Source organism: Nilaparvata lugens, chromosome 8 (genome assembly GCF_014356525.2).
Source record: "Nilaparvata lugens isolate BPH chromosome 8, ASM1435652v1, whole genome shotgun sequence".
Classification (NCBI taxonomy): Eukaryota; Metazoa; Arthropoda; class Insecta; order Hemiptera; family Delphacidae; genus Nilaparvata; species Nilaparvata lugens.
Window position 1 is genome coordinate 26,004,663 of NC_052511.1, and position 22,828 is coordinate 26,027,490.

The 22,828-nt window shown below is 31.9% G+C and overlaps 2 protein-coding genes across 10 annotated transcripts in view; one reads left to right on the plus strand and one right to left on the minus strand.

The window, feature by feature from the left end:
- The window catches only part of LOC111055204 (V-type proton ATPase 116 kDa subunit a1), a 46,004-nt gene extending 32,817 nt beyond the window's left edge, over positions 1–13,187 (minus strand). For 7 of the 9 annotated variants that reach the window (XM_039434354.1, XM_039434353.1, XM_022342368.2 and 4 more), the window contains exons 1-3: positions 12,899–13,187; positions 9,421–9,597; positions 8,741–8,869 (exon numbers count right to left, since the gene is read on the minus strand). In XM_039434354.1, the coding sequence (XP_039290288.1) occupies positions 8,741–8,869; positions 9,421–9,597; positions 12,899–13,015 (423 nt within the window). In that variant the 5' untranslated portion in view covers positions 13,016–13,187. Of the gene's footprint in view, positions 1–2,029; positions 2,225–8,740; positions 8,870–9,420; positions 9,598–12,898 lie in introns of all 9 variants that reach the window. The other 2 variants (XM_039434356.1, XM_039434357.1) reach the window with 2 other exon arrangements.
- A 419-nt stretch (positions 13,188–13,606) lies between these two features.
- Positions 13,607–20,198, plus strand: LOC111055205 (leucine-rich repeat protein soc-2 homolog). Its single transcript, XM_022342369.2, has 2 exons — positions 13,607–16,351; positions 17,506–20,198. Exon 1 carries the CDS (start codon positions 13,805–13,807, stop codon positions 15,662–15,664), a length of 1,860 nt encoding a protein of 619 aa, XP_022198061.1. The 5' UTR covers positions 13,607–13,804; the 3' UTR covers positions 15,665–16,351; positions 17,506–20,198.
- The last annotated feature ends 2,630 nt before the right edge of the window (positions 20,199–22,828 follow it).

Here is a 22,828-nt window from a genome sequence, read left to right on the forward strand (position 1 = left end):
AGAAAGAAACAAAATTATTCTAATTATTTTTTGTTTAAAAATGTATCGGTGCTGTAAAATTCATACAATATTTCATAACCATTCAAAAGAAATAAATGATAGAATATTATTAGTTGAAAAGTAGTTAGAGCATACTAAATGTCAATGTTGAAGATAATTAGTAAATTTTGAATTATTTGAAGACCAATTTAAGTTAGAAGATTGAACTACAAATAAGACCAAATAATAAACAAGCATAACACTTGAATTGATAAGTTAAACAATCAGCTATCTATTTAACAATTAAAAATATGAAATGAACATAACATATTTAACTTTACTCCAAATGTTTGACTTAGGTGGAAGAGTCAAATCAAAAGAGCCATGGATGTTGCAAGTTAAATCTGAACAATTGAAAAAATTACTCAACGTTTATTGAAAAATGATTGCTAACCAATAAAAAAGCTCAAGCATTTGATTGAGCAAAAAAGCTCTGATTCTACATTTCAGACAGGGTACGAACAAAACTTTGGTTTTAATTAATTTTACTTTTTGTGTAGTTGAGAAGTTGATATTGTGGTAATTATTCATATTGAATGAAAAAGACTAGACAGATTTTCTGTGATTTTTGACAATTTCTTAGTCTTTTTCATTCAATAGTTTTAATTAATGTTATTACATTTAATCAATGTTATTACTACATTAATGTTATAGTCCAATATTTCTAGTTGTTTGTTTATGTCAAATTCCAGGGAAATCTTTCAACATCAATGGCTGAAACGATATTAAAAGAAAGTGCTATGGACAGAAAATATAGTAAGTGACTTCATAAGGATGGAAGTGCTAATAAATATATAGCATCATAACTTCAGTTATCCAAAATTATGAAAATTATAGTAAAATAAGTTGTTTTTTCATTTTGAAAAGAAAAGCTTTCAGAAGAAATTTTGATTAAATTTATAAGAATGATTTTTGAAGATAAGCATCCGTTATTTTATTCATGGGTTTTGAATGATTAAAATAATCTTCAACAGAAGACTGTAGATAAGTTACCAATCATTGAATAGGTTATAAACAAAATTATACGAAATGAATGATCAAACTGAAAACTTCTCGATTTATGAGTTAGATGCTGACACCCAAGAATAACATGAAATGAGCTTAATAATCACCAATATTGGTTTGGTTTGATAAGAAACTAGAATCGTTTTAAATTTAGGGAATTTTTTATACAAGAATCTAGAATAAATTCTTACTTCCTGGCTCAAGGAAATATAAAATTCCCCCATTGATCATTTCTATTGATTGATGCAGAATTATTATTGATTGTTAGTTTTGGATAGAGTAAAAATGTAGAAGAGTAATGATGAAAATGACACAAAATACTAGACAAGGGAACATCTAGAATACAGTGGATTTTAAATATAAAATCAGAAGACATTTACAATTCGGTTGCAACATAATTAAAATCAAAAGAGAAACATTTAAAATTGCAGCCACACAGAAAAATAGAAAGAAATTGAATATATATATATATATATAAATAGAACAGCAAGAGGCACAAATCCATCATATTTCAGGAAAAAGACACACGTAAGGCTGCATCCTTAGATGGAAGGTGAACGAAAATAATGATAATAAAATTGTAAAATGAAGATATTTATAACAATAATAATATTTATACAGACATTGCAAAGGTATGATTATTTTCTGGTATCATACAAAGAGTATAAGGGTAGGAGAAACATCGAATATTATTGGAATTTAAACAAGAATAGGTACAGGAAAACGTTGGATAGTTTGAAAAATTTGAAAACATTGATAACACTCATGCATGACTCGTGCATGAATTTTACAGCAACACATAATTATATTTCTGTTAGAATAAAAGAGACGGCTGGATACAAATGTCAATAAAATATTTAGTTGACGTCAAATATGTATAATATTAGCCTAAGACACTCAGCTGGATGATATACCGATTGCTCAAGCCCATTATTACAATACAACAAATAATAGAAATGCTAGTAAGACTCGGTGAGTCACTTGCCTTCACATCAAATCATGTCATAAGGAAAGAACCATCGGACGAGCTAACAACTGTTTTATTGACTGGGTTTGACTCGGTGGGTGTGACCTGCGACTCGAGTCTGACTCCAGTCGATTGAAGGCATTGACTGTGAGTCGAAGAGGCCAACAGGCGGCACACCTCCTCGTAATAGTCGGGCAAAAACTTTTTCCGACTCTGCAAAACATTCAGTCGATACACGAGTGAAAAACAGCAAAGGCTTTCAACATTCACAAGCCAGCGATTGAGAGGTCGGGTGGCCACTTATAACAATGTTTTACACTTCAAAAGTATACTGCCAATTCCTAATTCTATAAAATACAGTATATAGGCTGAGAAGTAATTAAGTTTCCAGATCTAGGAAGAAGTTTTTGAAATTATTATTAAATAGCTTACAAAAAGGTAAGGATTAAGACCAACAGTCTACTACGATGAGAACTAAGTTAACTACTAACTTGTTAAACAAGATGATTCGGATGCAAAGCCAGTTTGATGATTGCCACAGCCAAACATCTCGTTGTACAAGTGAGTAAACAACTTTAATTCTCATGGAACCAGATTGCTAGTCAATATTCTTCTCTTTTCAAAAGAATAATTAATGTCCCTAAGATGCATAGTTTTTGAGTTATATGCGAGAAACCAATAAATGGTACCTTTGAACCACCCCACCCCCTAAGCAAAGGTGATAGGGGTGGGGACTTTTGATATGTTCATCTCCTTACTACCCTCAAAAGTCTGTTAGGTATATCCTGAGATATTCAAAATGTAATTGAGTTTATAAGTTCATATAACTTTAATTTTCTATATCACCTACTTCAACTAAATATCTTGTGACCACCCGATTTCGAAAAGGAATTTTGGGATCTCAAAATCAAGAAAAAGATAAAAAGGATTCAGATAATCGATCATAGAAGGGCATATAATCACAAAACTTGATACACAGTATAATATACAAGAAAGCAATACAAGAAGATTGAAAGAAATAAAACTGCATCAAGTGAATTTCTTACACAAATAAAGTAGGATACAAGAATTATCAAGAATTCCGAGAAAATACAACATAATATGCAAGAGAAATACATAAACCCCGTCCTTAGAAGACACATGACTATGGAGATACATACACAAAAAGGATTATTATTTTTGAAAAATTTCAATACTTCAAGCTACAAAGTGAATTTCTACATTGACTCAAGGTTTAACACACGTTTATAGGTTGAAATATAGTTCAGAATAACATTTTAAAGAAACAAGAAGATTTTAATAAATAATTTTCTATAGTATAGATCAGTTTATTAGCGTTTGAATAACATAAATTTTTGGGTGAAGAAGTTTTTAAAATATACTATACGTGAAATATAAAATGTTTTATCGACTTCCAAATCTATTTCACAATGAACTAGTGAAGTTTTTTTGGAAATGTGCGACAATGAAGAATAATTATAAATGGTTTCTGGGGACCCCAAGAAAGTGTCATTGAAATAACTCTACTAGTATCCTTTCAGATATAATTATTAGAACCACCCAAGGGTAATTAACTTACACAAATTAAATTTTCTCAGAATAAGGTTCTAGTTACCTTGAAGCTATGTGGTTATCGTACCATCTAGTATGTGTAACTTGCCAATTTAAACAATAATATGATTGAATATCAAGCTTAAACAAAGTGGTGCAGAGGAAACGCATGTTTCTCGAACCAATATTACTCGGCGTCGGGAGGGGTTATTGACCTTGAACGAATGTTGGCGGACGGCCCATACTATGCCGTTTCAGTCGCTATGGAGCGTTGCAACGTACAGCATCGAGAGTTCGCTGTCGAGCAGTTGTTTTTTAGAAACAATGAATCTGTAGTCACAGTGCAATGCTTATTCGTCAATATTTTAGAGTTGGACGTCGAGGTGCAGTGCCTGATCAAAATACTGTACTCCGATAAGTTGCACCGTTTAGAAGTACTGGTTCTGTGATGAAAAATAAACCACCTGGTCTTCCTGTTCATTTCGTAAAATGTAGACCGAGTCAGTGTCGTCTAGTCCTGAGACTATGTCGTATAATCGATCGTCTAGGACTAGTAACAACTGCCGTTCTGACTCGGTCTACATTTTCCGGAGTACTAGCTGAACGGGGAAGATCAGGTGGTTTCTTTTTCATCAAAGGAGCAGTACTTCTAAACTCTGCAACCCATCGGAGTACAGTATTTCGATCAGGCCTTGACTTCCAACTCTAAAATATTGACGGTGAAGCGTTGTAGTGCGACTACAGATTCATTGTTTCTAAAAAAAAAACTGCTCGACAGCGAACACACGATGTTGTACGTTCCAACGCTCCATAGCGACTGAAACGGCATAGTATGAGCCGTCTGCCAACATTCGTTCAAGGTCAATAACCCCTCCCGACGCCGAGTAATATTGGTTCGAGCAACATGCGTTTCCTCTGCACCACCTTGTACTTCTAAGTAGATACCTAATTTGACAAGATTATGACCTTAAAGCCCATCTTGTCATTCAGTTGATATTGGTAGAATCAGAACACGATTGTTCTATACCTCTCACAGTAGGAGGAAAATTATCAGCTATTCTAATTAAGTCACCTAACAAGTTAAGCGGTTTGGTAATTCAAAATATTTAGGTCAGAGTTTTCTATACTCACGTAAATATCGTCAACCTTTTTTTCTCATTGATTCGTATAATTAGAATGAACACTACAACTTAGAATTGGAAACTTGAGCAAGAGTCAATGACAAATATATAAGTGAAAGTAAAATAAAACTCCAAAACAAACCAGTGGATTAGGATTTGACAGACCAATTCTTCAAATTGAAAAATTGTTCAACTCATACCATACTGAATTTTAATAAAACGAGAAAAACTTGAGAAAATGAGAAACTGCATAACTATCTCAATCAGAAAGTTCATTGTTAGTCTAAGAGTGATAAAGATTCAAGAAATATCATCATTGAAATGAGTTATAAAAAATCCACATTTCAAGTTTTTTTTTCCAAAACATGCTGAATCAAGAAAGAAAGAAACAGAAAATCATCTATCACTACTCTATAAAATTGTTGTTACCTTTCAATTGATAATTATTTTCCAATCAATAAATCAAATTATCAAGAGTGAGAACCACAAACCATTGTAATTTACCTCTTGAATGTTGGCGATCCAGATGTAACCAAACTCAATATTTTTACAAAAATTACATACAAGCTGGATAAGAGTTACAAAATGTTGGATAAGACGTTTGTGAATAAATCTAACATTAATTGATTATAAACGTTTATAGTTTTGCAAATAAATTGTTTATTTTATTAGGGTTTTGCATCTATTATATTATAGGAAAAAATAATGTAATTATACTGTAATATTCAATTAAATTTATTATATCTCAATCTAATGTTAGTCATCCCATAAGTAGTAGCTCATTTTTGTTGAAAGAATATATACCTAATTTTCTGATCAGGTTTACAATATGTAGTCGGCAATGGAAATAGTTTATCATCAATTTTTAGCGTTCAATGCTCTAGGCCTACATCCGGATTGAGCTGGGAATCACAAATTCCTTACACAGTTATCGGCTGGCAGATAAACTCTATAGACTTGGTTCATTACAATCAATTACTCATGTCACTCACTGTTGTAGATTGGACATTATTTACGTTCACTACTCTCAGAGTAAAGGAGACTGAATGTCATTCCTACGCCCTACCAAAACCAACTACTACAAGGTCACATACATACACACAGATCAATAGCTCACTCAAATGTTTTATAGGCGAGTTGATTGATATATCAATAAGTACAAGTGTTGAAAAAAATAATTCTCTATCAAAAAAAAATGAATTGATATATAGAGTTGACTAGTTGAGAAATATACATTTAATTACTTCCACTGCTTAAAAACCTAGAACTTAGATCACTTATTCAATCGATATACATTTGACAGTATTTCATAGCTTACGCTGATTAATAGTCATAATAAATTAATGGATATTCTATTACAATGATCATTTAGAAATATAATTTACAAACTAATCAATAAGAATGAAGTAATGAACTTGTCAACCAAAGTTTGAATATTAAATTATTGCTTTTCATTATATTTATGAAAATGCAGGAAAACCACAAATCTATTTTATTTTTTAAAGAACTGAATTATTTTCTTATTGGCTCAATAGCTTTTATGATTAGGTATTTGAAAATTGTTTTAGTTAGATACTTAAATAATGAGAGTTACGTGGGTCATAGAACGTTAATCTTAAGGTGCAATTCCATAGAGGCGTTTCGAGACGCGTGGCTATAAGCAGACGTTTCGAGACGCGCGGCTATAAGCAGGCGTTTCGAGACGCGCGGCTATAAGCAGGCGTTTCGAGACGCGCGGCTATAAGCAGGCGTTTGGAGACGCGCGGCTATAAGCAGGCGTTTTGAGACGCGTGGCTATAAGCAGGCGTTTCGAGACGCGTGGCTATAAGCAGGCGTTTTGAGACGCGTGGCTATAAGCTGGCGTTTCGAGACGCGTAGTTTTAGCCATCACAGCTAGAGCACATAACCTATAAATTTATGGATATGAATTGTGAAAGCAATGTAGTATCAAACACTTTTAATTCATCTGTCGCCATAACGTTTATACAACATAAAAATCCAAAGAGTCATCGAATCTAATCGATTTAAAGGTTATGTGCTCTAGCTGTGACGACTCTAACCACGCGTCTCGACACACCTACTTATAGCTGCGCGTCTCGACAAGCCTCTAAGGAAATGCACCTTAAGTTGGAGCTCTACGAAGATAAAACATTAGATTGATAATATGAGCAAGCTCTTCTTCTATTATTTATTAACGATCTTCCTTCATTTATCTAAAATTCTTCTTGCCTCATGTACGCTGAAGATGTTAAACTATTCAGAGAAATAAAGAATGTCAATGATTGCATTAACCTCCAGAGGGATGTTAATAGTTTATTAGTCTGGTGTGAAACTAATAAACTGAAAATAAATGTGGCCAAGTGCAAAGTTATTACCTTCACTCGACAGTTGGCTCCTTTGTAAAATATATATATAATATTGGTGGCACCCCTTTGGAAGAGATGAAAACTTTCAAGGATCTAGGTGTAGTGTTTACCTGTGGTTTTACTTTTAATTGTCATGTGGACTTCATATGCAGAAGGGCTAATAAGCTAATGGGTATCATCTTAAGGATATGCTCATCATTTAGTGATGTTGCCCCTCTCTTATTCCGATATAAGTAGCTATTTAGAAATCTCCTAGAATATGCCTCTGAGATCTGGAGTACATATTGCAATGGCCAAATTCTCATTCTGGAGCGTTTTCAAAACAAATTTCTGAAATACATGTATCACAAGAAGTTTACTGTCTACTGTCCATTTGATTTCCCAACTGATACGCTGAGGTGTATATTTGGAATTGAAACATTAAAATCAAGGAGGGACGTCAGATACCTTATTTTCCTTTACAATTTACTAAACAATGAAATAGATTCTGCTTATTTACTTTCTAAACTTAATATCTACATTTCATCCATAGCTCGTCGTTCTTCATTTTCTTTTCTTGTAACACGCTCCAGAACAGAAAGTCATCATAACTCTCCAATTAATAGAATCCACAGGCTTTACAATCTCTTTTCTGGGCACCTAGGCGTCTTTGGATGCTCTCGTGGCAGATTCCGCAACACTCTGAAGGGCTTAATTTAGGATAGATATTCGTGGCCAGGTTTCTGTATATTTTTCTTCTTTTTTATGACATTTTTTCTCAGTGCCCACATGATTCTTTGTTCTGTATTACATGGTTTGTGCCCATGTACGATATTTTAAGTGCATATTTTTTCCACCTCTCATCTTTTCTCTTGGAAAGTAGATTCAGCAATAAATTTAAGATAGGATTTTTTATTAAAAAAACCCACATTTCTATTGCTAAAACACTTTTCTGTTATTTATTTAGTTCATATTTTATTTTACTCTTGTTTTATTCTTAGCTTGTTATTTACTTTGAATCTTTTTTTGAATGAAGAATGTTGTAATTTTTCAAGGAGACAAGGGTTTAACCTGTTGTCTCCATGTATGTATTTATGCAAATAAATGAAAGGTTACTTATCTTAATCTCAGACAGTTAGTTAATGGAAAACAATCGAACAACGTACCATCACACAAAAGTCTATATCTAATTTGTAAAATCAAATCAACACTCCCAAACCTTGGCCAAAAGAATTGAAACTGTACTTACACTTACACAGCAAGATTCAGATGAACATCTAAATAAATTACATAATTTCAAAGGTACCTAAATCTAATTCAGTCTAATAAATTGCAAGCTGTGCACTAATTAGTGGGAACTCAACTAGAGAATATTATTATTTTTTGATAAAAATAATTCATCTTGACATGCAAGAGATTTATGATTTTGAATGTAGCCTATAGGTGGCTTAGCGAAGATAATCATTGATATATCAGATTGTAGAATTAAGAAGCAGAAACAGAATATTCTATAGAAATATTATTATATTTATATACATAGTATATTTTAATAATGCTTTGTGTAACTTATCAATTACCTCAAATCCTGGAAATTTTTTTATCATGAATTTGTGGAAAATTATTGGTCTATGCTACTAGATATGGATGATGACGTGATGGAAAATTGGTTGAATACTTGAAATGGAGAATAAAATATTGGTTAGCAATGTTACCTCATCGAAAAAGACTTGTGTCTTCCTTAGGATGTGTTTCAGCTCGGTGAGTTCCAGATAGTTTCTCTTCAGTGCCTCGGCATTCTGGTTCACTTCTCTCAATTCGTTCTCTAGTTTCTCAAAAGTGGCCTAGAATTAAAGGAAACTCATACTTTATAGATTGGCCTTTTTAATTCAATTGAGATTATACATTTGGCTGGCATGTGATAACTTAATACTACTCATTATTAGGCTATTATTAGAATTGAGAGTTCAAAATCTAGACTTCCTTAACAACCCAGGCCCCAGGTACTTGTTTGCCTACCCATACCATGCTACAAGCAGATGACAAACTTATGATCATTCTGATATGAAAAATAACTGGCTTGCTCTAAGGTCATATTATAATGTGGTTAGATTTTAAAATTTACGATTGAATATGTAATTAGAAATAACGTAATTTTGTTAAGAACGGATAAAATATTTCATTTTTGTTGAAATGTGATAATAATTTGTCCACTTTTGATAGTGCAGCTTACATTGTTCAATTTTTGCTGACAGCTGCACTTAATTTGACTTTGCTCTTGATTATTTCGTTTTGTTGGCCATTATATTTACTCCATTAGGCTACTTCAATCTATTTTTCTTAAACCATCTGTTTTTCAAAAGTAATAAACAAAAGTTATCTTTTGTGAACATACCTCGAGATCGATCATCTCTCGTGGTTGAGGAGCCTCGGGACTCTCACCAGTGTCCAGCATTGGGATGCCATCCTTTCTAATTTCTTTCTCCAAGTACCTAAGTTTCCTCTCCATTTCATCACATCTTCGCACCTCATTTACGAATTTACGCTGGAAGGCATTTACTTCAGGATTGAGCTGTAAAAATACAAACACATCAGTTTCATTGATTGCTTTACAGATTTTCTACAACATTATATTGTTATTTTTAGATACCTAGAAAAAAGAATGTGCTAGATCTCTAGAGCAAAAAAAAACAAATTTTTAATAATACATTAACCTTGTACACCTTATTCACCTTAATAAGCATTCAACTTACTTAATAAGCATTTGTTTTGATTTGATTAAATTTTCTCCCTGGAGACTCTTTAAAGAGTATAGGAAATCGTCAAGGACTATTTGTCAAAAAAATAAAAGAATACATATAAACATATATTATATAGGCTACATCACATTCCACAATGTACATTGCAATTTAATCCTCCCAAAAGCCTCATTCTCCATCCATACATTCTTGAATACTGTAGTAACCCCGTTTGCTAAATATTTTCTCAATAGCTTTTTGAAAATATCCTTATTCTCATTTTCTCTCAAAGCTGACGGCAGTTTACTCATAAATTTCATACCCATATAAGAAGGCTTATTTTCATACTGAGCTGTCCTGTGGTATTGTGCAGAAAATTTACTCTTATTTCTAGTGTCATAATTATGTATGTCACAGTTTCTTATAAATTTGTTATCTCTTATATACATGATCACTTCGAAAATGTACAGTGCAGGCACAGTTAGTAGTCCTAGATCTTTAAAATACTCTCTGCAGGACTCTAATGGCTTAAGACCTTTAATCGCTCTCACAGCTCTCTTTTGCATTCTAAAGATTCTATCTAAATTTTTGAGACTGGAGCCCCCCAAACCAATATTGCATACCGAATATGTGACATTATGAGGGCATGATATACTGTACATGTTAAGATAGTGTTACCAGTACTTAATTTGGAATCTGCCTGAGTGCAAACACTCCAGATGATATTTTACAGCACAAATGATCAATATAGTTATCCCAAGACAAGTTCTGGTCCAGCAAGACACCTAGAAATTTCACAGACAAAGGTTGTTCAACATTCACTCCATTTATTTGAACGTTTATCTCTTCAAGATCTCTATAATTATTTCTATGTTTGAACTGCAAGAACTGAGTTTTAGTTTCGTTCACTTTGAGGTTATGTTGACTGAGGAATTGGGCTATGGCATGTACATTGACAAAAGTATCTAATTCTAATTTTTCTGCATCCTTTGCACTACAAATGTAGGATGTGTCGTCAGCATACATCAAAACCTTACCACTTGTTATTATTTGTGGTAAATCGTTAACATATAAAATGAATAATAATGGTCCGAGGATCGAACCCTGTGGTACACCTGTTTTTATTCTAAGATTATTTGATCTGTATTTAATTTTTTGCCCATTTTCCTCTCTAGTCATCTCCACACACTGACTTCTACCCACAAGATAGGATTTGAACCACTCAAGCTCCACATCAGTAACTCCCACATATTCCAACTTTTTCAACAAGATAGTGTGGTCCACACAATCGAATGCTTTGCTCATATCAAGAAAAACTCCCACTGCCCTTTCACCATTATCCATTCTATCTATTACATTCTCCACAAGAGACGCAATGGCTGACCTGGTTGATTTATCCTTCTGAAATCCATGTTGCTCGGATGATAAAATTCCATTTCGAAACAAATGCTCCACAAAACGAATTAACATTGCTTTTTCATAGATTTTACCCAGTGCATTCCCTATAGTGATTGGTCGAAAATTATTTGCCAGATTTTCTTCGCCACTCTTGTGGATTGGCACTATCTTCGACTCTTTCAATTTCTGAGGAAATTCACCACACTCCAAGGACTTATTCACCAATACTGTTAATGGAGCAATTAAATACTTTTTACAACTTTTTATAACAACAGTTGAGATCCCATCAAGACCAGTTGCTCTCTTACTCTTCAGGGAATCAATAATTTCGAGAATTTCTGTTTCTGTGAAAGGAGCAACAACCATCTTTTCAATATGGCTTGAGTCATTTTCTGTTTCAACACATGATTGGGTAAAACCATCCAAAACTGAGTCTTCAATGTTTGAGCCAACTTCCTGGAAGAACTTATTTAGATATTCACAGATCTCGTTTCCATCTTTCAAAACATTGCCCTCTTTTGTTTTCATACTACCAATGTACCTGTTACCATTTGTTTGCCTTGATCCAGTTTTTTCATCATTTATGATCCTCCATACACATTTATTCAGGTTATTTGAAGCACTCAAAGTATCCACAACGTAATTGCTTTTTGCTCTTCTTATCTCATTTGTATAGTGCTTTTTCAAGTTCATGTACTCTCTCTCTTTTGTTGCATCTCTACTCTGCGAGAATAATTTGAAAGCATTTCTTACATCCTGTCTCAATTGTAATATATCCTCAGTGATCCACTTATTTTTATTTTCCGTACAGCTCATTTTAATTCTCTTTATTGGACAGGAAACATTGAAATAATAATCAAGCGTTTTTGAAAATTCAAAAATTCGGCACATTAGTGCCGGTAGGCCCTACATAAAATTCAAACTTACTTGTCTAATTTATTGACGGATAGGTTGGGTACCACATAGGACAAAATTTGAATACGGTACCCTACGGATCTTTAATATACTTTGAATTGATAAAAGGTTACGGTTGGAAGAAAAAAAAATTGGAAGTTTTAAGTGGGCTAATAATGTATGATATTGGATTCTGTAAAGGATGAAAATAAAATTTTTGATTACTCGTAAGGCCTAAAATAAAAATCATATCTTGATTACTTGTAAAAATATGATAAATCACTGATCCAAAAAGGTTTAAAAAATTTTGATGACAAGACTGCAAAATTATATTGAGTTGTAGAGAAGATATCAAATAAGATAAAAAATTCCAAGTTTCAAATAGGCCTATTGTATGATATTGGAATATGTATAAAAGAATCATATTTTGATAACTCGTACAAATATTATGAATCACTAACTTACTCCAGCTTCTAAAAAGGTTTGCAAAAGTTTGATGATACGATTGCGAAATAATATTGAGTTATGGAAAAATGTAAACCATAAGGTTAGCGTACATCATTAGATTATCTGTATGTTTGGGAATGAGCTAGCATAATTCACGATGACATTTATGGAAATGAGTTGAAGTCGCAATTCAAAAATTGATAGGAAAGATATAAAATCAATAACTCCTGAAACTTATGGAATGAGTCGTAATTTTTCAATTTCCGTTATGATAGGTACCCTACAAGAATGCACTAAGCTAAGATTAAAGAATAGTAAATGAAAATAATAAATTATAAAGAATTAAAATAATTGAATAAGATTAATGAATAATAAATAATTGTTGATAAAACTCACATCTCTAAATTGAACTAGTCCAAGTTCCCCAAGTTCTGACACACAAGCATAGGCAGCTTCACTTTGAAGAAACAATTGACATAAAGTCATTTCTTCGCTTCGAAAGAGACTCCCCATGGTGGAATCCAATTTTAAACTTTAACTTAGCTGAATTTAATAAAGGTTACAGAATTGCAGAACAAATAATAAAATAACAAGACGGTAACAATTTGATTTCAGGGAGCTGCAGAAAGGCTGTCTGAATTCGGCCTTGGATATCTTGCAGGTTTCCCATCAGACATCTGCTGTCAGGTGATTTATCGCAAATGACGTCGAAACGTCAATAAAATCAAAGTTTGCAACTGCATTTAAATTGTGTGATAGATTATTGATAAATTTTGGAATATTATCTATTCAAATATATTTCAAAATATTTTACTATAAAAAACCAAGTTATATACTTATATAAAAATTAATATCAATTGTGTACATGTCAATTACAATAATCTTATTCATGGAATAATAATTTAGAGTTTTTTTAAATTTTATCTTGGTCATTTTTCAAGTCAGAAGAGTTTTTGATTGAAAAATAATTATAAAATTATTATTTTGACATTGGAATTTATCCGAATCGATTTAGACTAACAAAACATTAATTCTATATTTTTGCATATTCTGATACAATTATATTTAGTCTGATGAATGAAATATATTAAATGACTTATAAAAAATTGTTAAGAGTAGATAATCCTTCAAATCGTCTTGACCAACCCTGATGCCATAAGTCAAGTTCTTGTCAGCTGCTAGTAAACAAAGGTTGTACCCTGCTCTGTTCTTGTATCATACTTATTTACTTATTTAGTGTTTACTGATTTGTATTTGTGAATATCTCGTTAAAATGTTGTGCATTGCTGCTGATCATCTGTAATGAGGAAGTCGAGCAAGAGTAGAGGTCCGGAAAGTGCATTTGCAGCTGAACGACTGGCTGACTATCGAGGGGATACTACTACTATAGCCGTGAGTTCGAGTACTAATTGTGAACCAAATAGTAATGATTCCTTAGATTTAGAAGGAGCTTGTTACATTGATACCAATTCTGACCAATCTCCTGACGTTTATGATCAATCTTCTTCTGGTGTTGGAGCCATGAGGGAAACAAAAGATAGCATCAAAGAGAAGAAACTATCTTCAGGAAATATCAGCACTAATGATGGAGCTCGTCCCAAAGTAGTAACTGTAAAGCATCCAGAGTCCAATAAGCCAAAACCAACTGTCAAGAAAAACAAGCCCATACAAGCTGATCTAGATATAGCAAAAGAATTTGTCCGGTGTAAGGACGAAGGCGTCAAAAGACTTGATTTGAGCAAGTCTAGTATTACTCAGTTGCCACAGACAGTCAGAGATCTTACTCATCTTTCAGAATTCTATCTTTATGGCAACAAGCTCGTCACTCTTCCACCAGAACTAGGATGTTTAATAAATTTACAAACACTGGCTCTCAGTGAAAATGCTTTAACAAGTCTACCAGAATCTCTTGAAAACCTTCGATCTCTGAGAGTTTTGGATTTGAGACATAATAAATTGAACGATTTACCTGATGTTGTTTACAAGCTTCCTTCTTTAACTACATTGCTGATCAGATTCAATCGTATTCGTTATGTTGATGACGAGATAAGGAACTTGAGGAATCTAACCATGCTGAGTTTAAGAGAGAACAAGATAAAAGAGCTTCCTCCAGGAATTGGAGAACTCACAAAATTAATTACATTTGATATATCTCACAACCATTTAGAACATCTACCCATGGAAATCGGAAACTGTATTCAACTCTCAACTTTGGATTTGCAACACAATGAGCTTATTGACATTCCAGAATCTATTGGAAATCTGCAAAATCTGACTAGGTTAGGTTTAAGGTACAACAGATTAAATTCCATACCTCAGTCACTGAGCAATTGTAAGCACATGGATGAGTTCAATGTTGAGGGAAATGTTCTATCTCAGTTGCCAGAAGGATTACTGTCTAGTCTTCTAGAGCTAACAAGCATAACTTTGTCAAGAAATTGCTTCACCTCATATCCATTAGGAGGTCCATCACAGTTCACCACAGTTGATTCTATAAACTTGGAGCATAATCAAATTGATAAAATACCTTACGGAATATTCTCCAGAGCCAAGCATTTAACCAAGCTGAACATGAAAGAAAATCAACTGACATCACTGCCTTTGGATTTTGGAAACTGGTCGAATATGGTGGAATTGAATTTGGGAACCAATCAGCTCTCCAAGATCCCAGATGATGTACAGAATCTTCAAAGTTTAGAAGTTCTCATCCTTTCCAACAATCTGCTAAGAAAACTACCAGCTACAATTGGGAATTTGAGAAAGCTTCGTGTATTGGATTTGGAAGAGAACAAGTTGGAATCAATACCCAATGAAATTGGCTACCTGAGAGAGTTGCAGAAGTTGATCATGGGCTCCAATCAGTTGACGACACTTCCACGAGCCATCGGTCATCTATCGAATTTAGTCTACTTGAGTGTTGGTGAGAACAATCTGACGTATCTGCCGGAAGAAATTGGCACGCTTGATAACTTGGAGTCCTTGTATATAAATGATAATCCCAGTCTGCACAACTTGCCATTTGAATTGGCACTATGCTCCAGTCTACAAATAATGAGTATCGACAACTGTCCGCTGTCTCAAATTCCTGCGGAAATTGTTGCCAATGGGCCATCTCTTGTAATAAAGTATTTGAAAATGCAAGGACCATACCGTTCAATGTGAGACATGATTATTGATTAGTTATGAGCAGCGTGAAAGATTTCAGCATTGATTGCGGAGCTAAGTTACATTTATTTACTAACTCAAAATGATTTATCATCTCAACCATAGACTGATGATAAAATAAAGAAAACTATCCCGTTAAATACTGTAATAGCCTATGTGGTTGAATATTTTCATGTTTTTTAAGGAAAGTAGTCAAAAGTATTCTAGAGATGAGTTCATTTTATATCGGTTCATTCTAAATTGGTTTAGGAATATTTTCTATTCTGCTTTTAAACAAGTTTCCAAAACAAAATAACTTACTAAGAAACTTTGAAAGAATAAAAGACATCAAGTTAAACTGTAAAGATCAGTAAATTAATAATATTTCTAAATAAACTTACAATATTTATTTATGGTTACAGTTCATCCTCACAAATTACGTGACTTTTAACTAATCTATCAATTTGATGTAGTTGAAAAAGTAGTTTCTATAATGCGCATAATTCAACACACAATTAAAAGTTCCAGTGTATCCTACACTTACTTTCCTGTGGAGTACAAGCGCAAAATGGCCTAAACTACAAGAACTGTTATACTCATCAGTTTGTTTCAGATTACACGAAATAGATCTCAATTGAAAGTCTGATTTATTGCCAGAAGATATCGCAGAGATTAATACAAACGATTGTATGGAGTTCATCAGAGGTGAGCATATAATAATTATTTCATATTGTAATAGGTCTCTCAGTGGCAGATTCTTTAAGACTTGAAATTTCTATCTAATTAACTTTTATTAAGATCCTTACTATAATAATTCCAATTCATCTTTTTGGAAATAAGACCGGTCTTTAAAGATAAAATACCATATTAAGTAACCTATTGTGCAATAATTTTAGTGTGTTTCTAGAATTGAATCAATTATAATGGAAATACATAGGGGTTTCAAAGCTTTGATTTCCAATAAATTTTTCTCTGCTGATCTGAAAGAGAATATCATTGAGTCCTATGGGAGTGATGACACACATTGGCAAACTTAGAGCCACTGGTATTCACTTTCTGTCCAGTAAACCATAAATTCATTGAATGGTAGGCTTTAAAAATATTCTTTCTCTTAGAATTATTAAAAAATTATTAATATAATTGGATTTAACTTTACAAATTATAAATGGTGAAAGCTATTTTTTGTAAATATTGGAAGAACCAGCTTCGTGAATATTTTTCCGCCTCTAAAATTTTTTCTTTGCTCACGATTACGTGATTTCACTCTAAATCTTTTAGAGATTGAATTTGTTGGTTCAATTGCAAGTTAGGCCGTTGGTCCCGGCTGCCTAGAATCAGTCATTAGGTCATGTCAGAAAGCCTGATATTGGCCAGGTGCGACCTGTAAACTCTGACACAAGTCCTGATCCAGCCAGGTCACTCGATATATTTATTAATTTTTGCGATTTACATTTCATATTAATGACAAAAAAAAGAATAAATAAACGTTTTCTTAAAATATTGTAAGTTCTAAAAAATCCAATCCTACTAATTCAAATTCCGTTAATAACCTCATTAAACTACAAACAACCTTCCCATCATTCTTCACAAACGAATCAACTCATATGAATATGGGTTTATATTCATTTCTACTAATCTGGTAAAATTGTAATAAAGAATTTTTTCAATGAATAGTTTGGGAATCGATATGGTTGAATGACGCTTTATTGAAAATAAAATAATAAAATCTCTGACATTATTTGTTGAACATATTGAGAGAATATTGGCGTACATTATTAGCACATATACAAAACAAAACAGTTTCCTCTTCATCAATATCTCTATAAAACGTTCTGACAGTTTTGTACTTCTATTTTCAGATCATACATGCTGCATCGTCTTCCTCAATAAACCAGTGAGACAGTTGATAAGGACTTCGACATCCTGGAAAGCAAATCATCTACTGATTATTCCCGTACTTGCCAAGAGTTCAACCAGAGAATTTCATAAAATAAGGTTGTAATTTTTGTCCAGTCTCAAAAAAGTTTTGCAAAAGTGTATATATAGATAAATGACTGAATTTTTTTAATCGTTTGCCATTTACATTCAGATTTCTATGTTTTGTGCAAGATGTGAAAATTCTATTTTATTCATTTTTATTTTAAACTTTGGGTAAATGAATCTATTACATTTTTAGTTAGCTAATTCAACTTGTTTATAATTTTGTATGCGTTCTTTCATCAAAATTATATCTTGTGCATAGAATTCACTATAAGTTTTGTTGAAAATTATATTTTCATATTGCTCAACCGAGTTGAAATATCAAATTTACCACTCACTTGTTTGTTAAGGTGCAATTCCTTTGAGGCGTTCGAACGTTCGCAGCTATAAGCAGGAAGCCCTTGAGACAGTCAAGCCTTGGCGGCGTCAAGAGCTTTCTGCTTATAGCTGCGCTGCTCAAATGCGTCTAAGGAATTGCACCTTAACATAAAAATATGATTTTAATCTTTGCACAACATTTATAAAGCATTGTGATGTATTTTCTTAACCAATCTCTTGAAAAAAGGGTTTCATTTTTCAAATATATTTTACTTTTTGCACAATAATTATAATAATATATTTCGATGTATGAGCTTTTAAAATTTGAAGTTAATAATGTATTATATTGAAAACAATGCTTCACATTATGATGTCTTGGATAACAACTATTGAAATACTGTATTTATATATTCAATTCAATTTTATTCATGTGTAGTCTATTGTGTTATAATCTTTTTTTAATATTATTTATTAATTGTAACTTATTGAATCATTAGTTCTTGATGAATGAATTGCTTTTCATGTTCCACAAACTATATATTTTTTAAATAGGGGCGCCTCAATATTGGTCCTGCTGTATTTGCTTCTCTTTGCAATAAGTTGCAAAATGTGCATTTTGATAGTCTAGCTTAATTTTAAACTATTTTAGTCATTCATTTGAACGATAGTTGATTATAAAAATGGATATTTTGTATTGAAATCATCTAAATAGATTACTATCTGTACTTGTAGTAAACAAAACATCGGAAAATTGTGGAAATTAATTTATATGAAAAAGAGTGGAATTTTTTTAAATGAAGAGTGAAATATGTTGATATGCTTATTGTCTTCCTGTCAAAGCAGCTACAAAGATGTGTACTCGAGATACTCCAATAAGAATATATTGTCTTCGCTCTTCAAAATGGAAACCTTATTCTTATTAGGGTGATTTAATTCTTTCCTTGGTGACTTTTACTGCGTTTACTCATAGTTGAATAGATCCATGTAACAACTAGTAATATATTATTATGCTACGGATATCGGCAGTGAAAATCAATATTGTAATTTATGAATGTTATGTAGGGTAAAATTAATTAAATCATTCTTAGTATTTGTATTTTTCTAATATTACTGTGTTCCATAGTGCTCTCCAATAATCAAAGTCTTTCAAGAAACCAGTCATCTGAATATATTTTTTTTCATTTTAAACAGAAGATTTATCTACTGTGTATCTAAAGTCCACTTACTAGTCTGAGTTGCAGTTACTAAATTCAAGATTAAATATAGTAACTGTAGTATGAATGAAAATTTTTATTTATGCATTAATTTCATCCTGCTAACTTGACCTCCCAATTTCCGCGAACGATTAACTGTGAAAATTAATTGAATGTTTCCAATTTTGAAAAAAATTGTTTGAGGTGTCTCATACAATTTTATGGCTCTGTTTCAAATTATTGGAAAACATTCATATTAATATAATCAGGAAACAATACGAATATTGAAGGAAATCTATTCATTAAGCTTGCTATTGGCATACACTTGAAACACATTCATCAATATTTGGAATTGTTTCTATTTGAAGGCAAGGAAGCATTTTATCTACCAACATATATTTTTAATTCTAGAATACTGTTAATTTATTTCATTCGTTTAAACACAAAACTTGGTTAAACAATATATTTATATTAGGACAGATTTTTATTAATGTATATTGATCTCGCATTTAAAAAAGAAGAAAAACAACAGTTGCTTTGTGTTAGGTAATTAAGAAGATATTCATGTTGATTGTATAGTTGTTAGCATGAATTAAATGAATATAAAATGTGTTAAATGGATATTTATTAGAATGTGCTATATGCAGGAGTGTTTAAACATTGATGTATGTATGATCAACAATTAAAAAATAGTTATACTAGTTTTAATGTCTATTTTTCTAGAAAATTTGTGCTTTTATTATGAAGTGTGTTTTGAGCTCATTCTATCAAATGCATAATCTATACTGTAAGCATGATTGGATCGGTCCTCACTTATGTTTCTGATATTAAATTTCATTCAAAGAATATTTATGAAAAAATAGATTGGAAAATATTTCAGAAAATAAGGTATAATAATATTTATATTATTATTACATAATTGCTGTAATTTTCAGAAAGTAGGATCGATCAACAGTCCACCATTATTGTTTTGAATACCGTGATTACTGTTGAAGCAGTTACATTCTTTCACTTTGGAATCACAAGTTCTTATCAAGTAGGCTAGATTATGATGTATTCAATAGCATGTATTCTAATGTCATACATTAATGATAATTAGATCGTTTTTTAAAGAGTGTATGTGCCAAAAACATCATGGATTACCTTTTTATTTATTGATTTTTTGCAAGTTTTATTCTTATATTGATTAGGCCTATCAATGTTGCTTGGCTTGATCAGTTCCAATAAAATTATCAAAGTACGGTTTGATAACGATTTGAATATAAATATTGTTGAAATGGTCAACTCTAGTTAAAAAGTTTACACCAAAAAGTAGTTTGACAAATAATCGAAGGTGATATTTCCAAAAAATATCAATATATCAGGTGCTTCCAGTCCACAATACAGTACTATTATGGAGTAATAGAGTGCTTCTGTTATTTATACTCAATATTTATCGTTTTGTAAAAAATGTAGACTATGTTGCCAATCATAACTTCACCTGTATGTATATTTTATTTCTTCCAATTGTATTTATTTTTTAATTTTGTATAAGTAAAAAATTTTCTTCATTACAAAATATTGGTCCTATTCATTTATTCAATATCATCTAATTCACTGAGAAATTGAGATTCCAAAGTGATGCGGACAAAATAGAAATAAACTTTTAAACAAGCCATCTATAGAATAAATTATTGTAAGTACCTTGTTACGTTATTTTGTAAAATGTCTACTCAAAAAATTAAAAACGAAATTGAAAAATGATAAATGTATGTAAATATGTCATTGAAATGTACTGTTAGTTCAAATTTTGATATTGTGATACATTTGGAGATCGTTGAATAATACTCCAGCGGTTTCTGTCGTAGGTAACATGTCAGTGTATACTGTGTTGAGCTTTTGTAGTAGAATTTATAGTAATATTAATCGATATGCGTGCATTAGTAACTGCACATAATCTTTGGTTACCTGAATTGGTGTAGAAAATGATGCTAGGATGGAAATACTCATATGCTTAGAAATCGTGCTTGTCATGAAGTTTTCAGAGTAGAAAAATAAACGATTGACGGTTGTGTTGTCGAATTGCCCTCAATTGTTCTACGTTAAAATTCACGACATATCAACGAATTTAATGCGTAGCTTTCGATTCCATTAATCAACTGTGGAACATGTCAATAATATTTTGTTCATTCGATCATACAATATAAAATAAGATTAGTGCCAGTTATAACCTGGTACAAAAACAACGTATATTCGTTGCAGATTTTATTCTTTATCAACTATTACTATTGTTCATTTTAACAAATTATTTAAGTAGAGAAATAATATTTTGCTTCTCTTTTCAGAGGATTGTGTTAGTTCTCTTAAAACAAAATTTACCTATTTCAAAAAATTACGAAAACCTTTCTAAAAGAGGGAAAATTTAGTGAATTTATTTATTCTTATTTTATACATTTTAATTTTCAAATATTTTTAATAAACCAGATTATTGTTATGACAAAATTTTTGTCAAAATAATATTTTTATCACAAAAAAAGAAACTAAAATTGTGAAGGATAATAACATTTTTTTATAGCAATAAAGGAATTGCATGTCCTTCAATGAATATTTTTATGTTATGTAACTAACATTACCCATGCTATCTAATCAATAGCAAAGTTTATTCATATGCTGTGTTTTCAAAAAATGTCAACAATGGTAGTTTTTATAAATAGGTGAGACGTGAAAAGAATAATATCTTGCTGCTTACTCACTCCAATAATTGCGATCTCCATTTGTACCGTTCTGTTCAACTATCGATTTGTAATAAATATTCTAGAGATGTATTCATTGAAAATGATGAATTTGTTATTTGTGTAAAATTGAAAATCATTGTTTGTATAAAAAATATTGAATTAATAATGGAAGAAATAAATTTCTTTTTAAACAAATTTATTTTTCTTTAGGATTTTGTATACCATGGGATACCATAGTAATAGATTTTGATTGTCCATCTTGTTGAGTTCTAGGCCCGTATTACATTTAAACACCAAGTATCCCAGTCCCAGTGAGGAAACTACTGTAGTTCTTATTGCGTTCATTTCATAGATCAGCAATCAGATTGTTTTAGCTGTTCACTAGATCGCCGTCGCCGACCCACCACCATTCCTGGTTTCTCACTGGTGTCCATCTTGTTTTACACACGGACATCAATGGTGTCTGAGCTTGCTTTACTCACGTACACCACTGGCGATCCAACTGGTGTCCTAATGGTGTAATACGGGCCATAGATAAAGGCAATGCATCCATGGGTTGAATAAATCATTCTAAAGAAGGAAACACCTGAATGGTCAGTGGATTATTGGACATTTAAAAATGAATCATGCTTGCCTTGGAGCAGTTACTTGAGCAAAATTAGGCGGCCTATGTTGTAAACTTCATTATCCTTTCCATAAGCCGATTTTATGAAACTCATAATAAACAGCAATATTTCTGACAAAAACCAATTAATTACAATAAATTATTGAAATTAATCAATGGTATGGAAGGAAGTACAATATCAAACTTTATTTGAATATTTTTGGATTTTAAACGAATTTGAAACAATATAAGCATGTTTAGTATAACTTCGAGTCGGCTGTTCCTGAATTTTGGTACAGGTTTCTTTTAATAGTTGAATGAAAGTGGTCCCTATTTAAGCAATTGGAACAACTATTAATCAGTGAATTTTATC

Excerpts from the sequence above, each read along its gene's own strand:
- LOC111055205 (XM_022342369.2), top strand. The coding sequence starts at position 13,805 with ATGAGGAAGTCGAGCAAGAGTAGAGGTCCGGAAAGTGCATTTGCAGCT.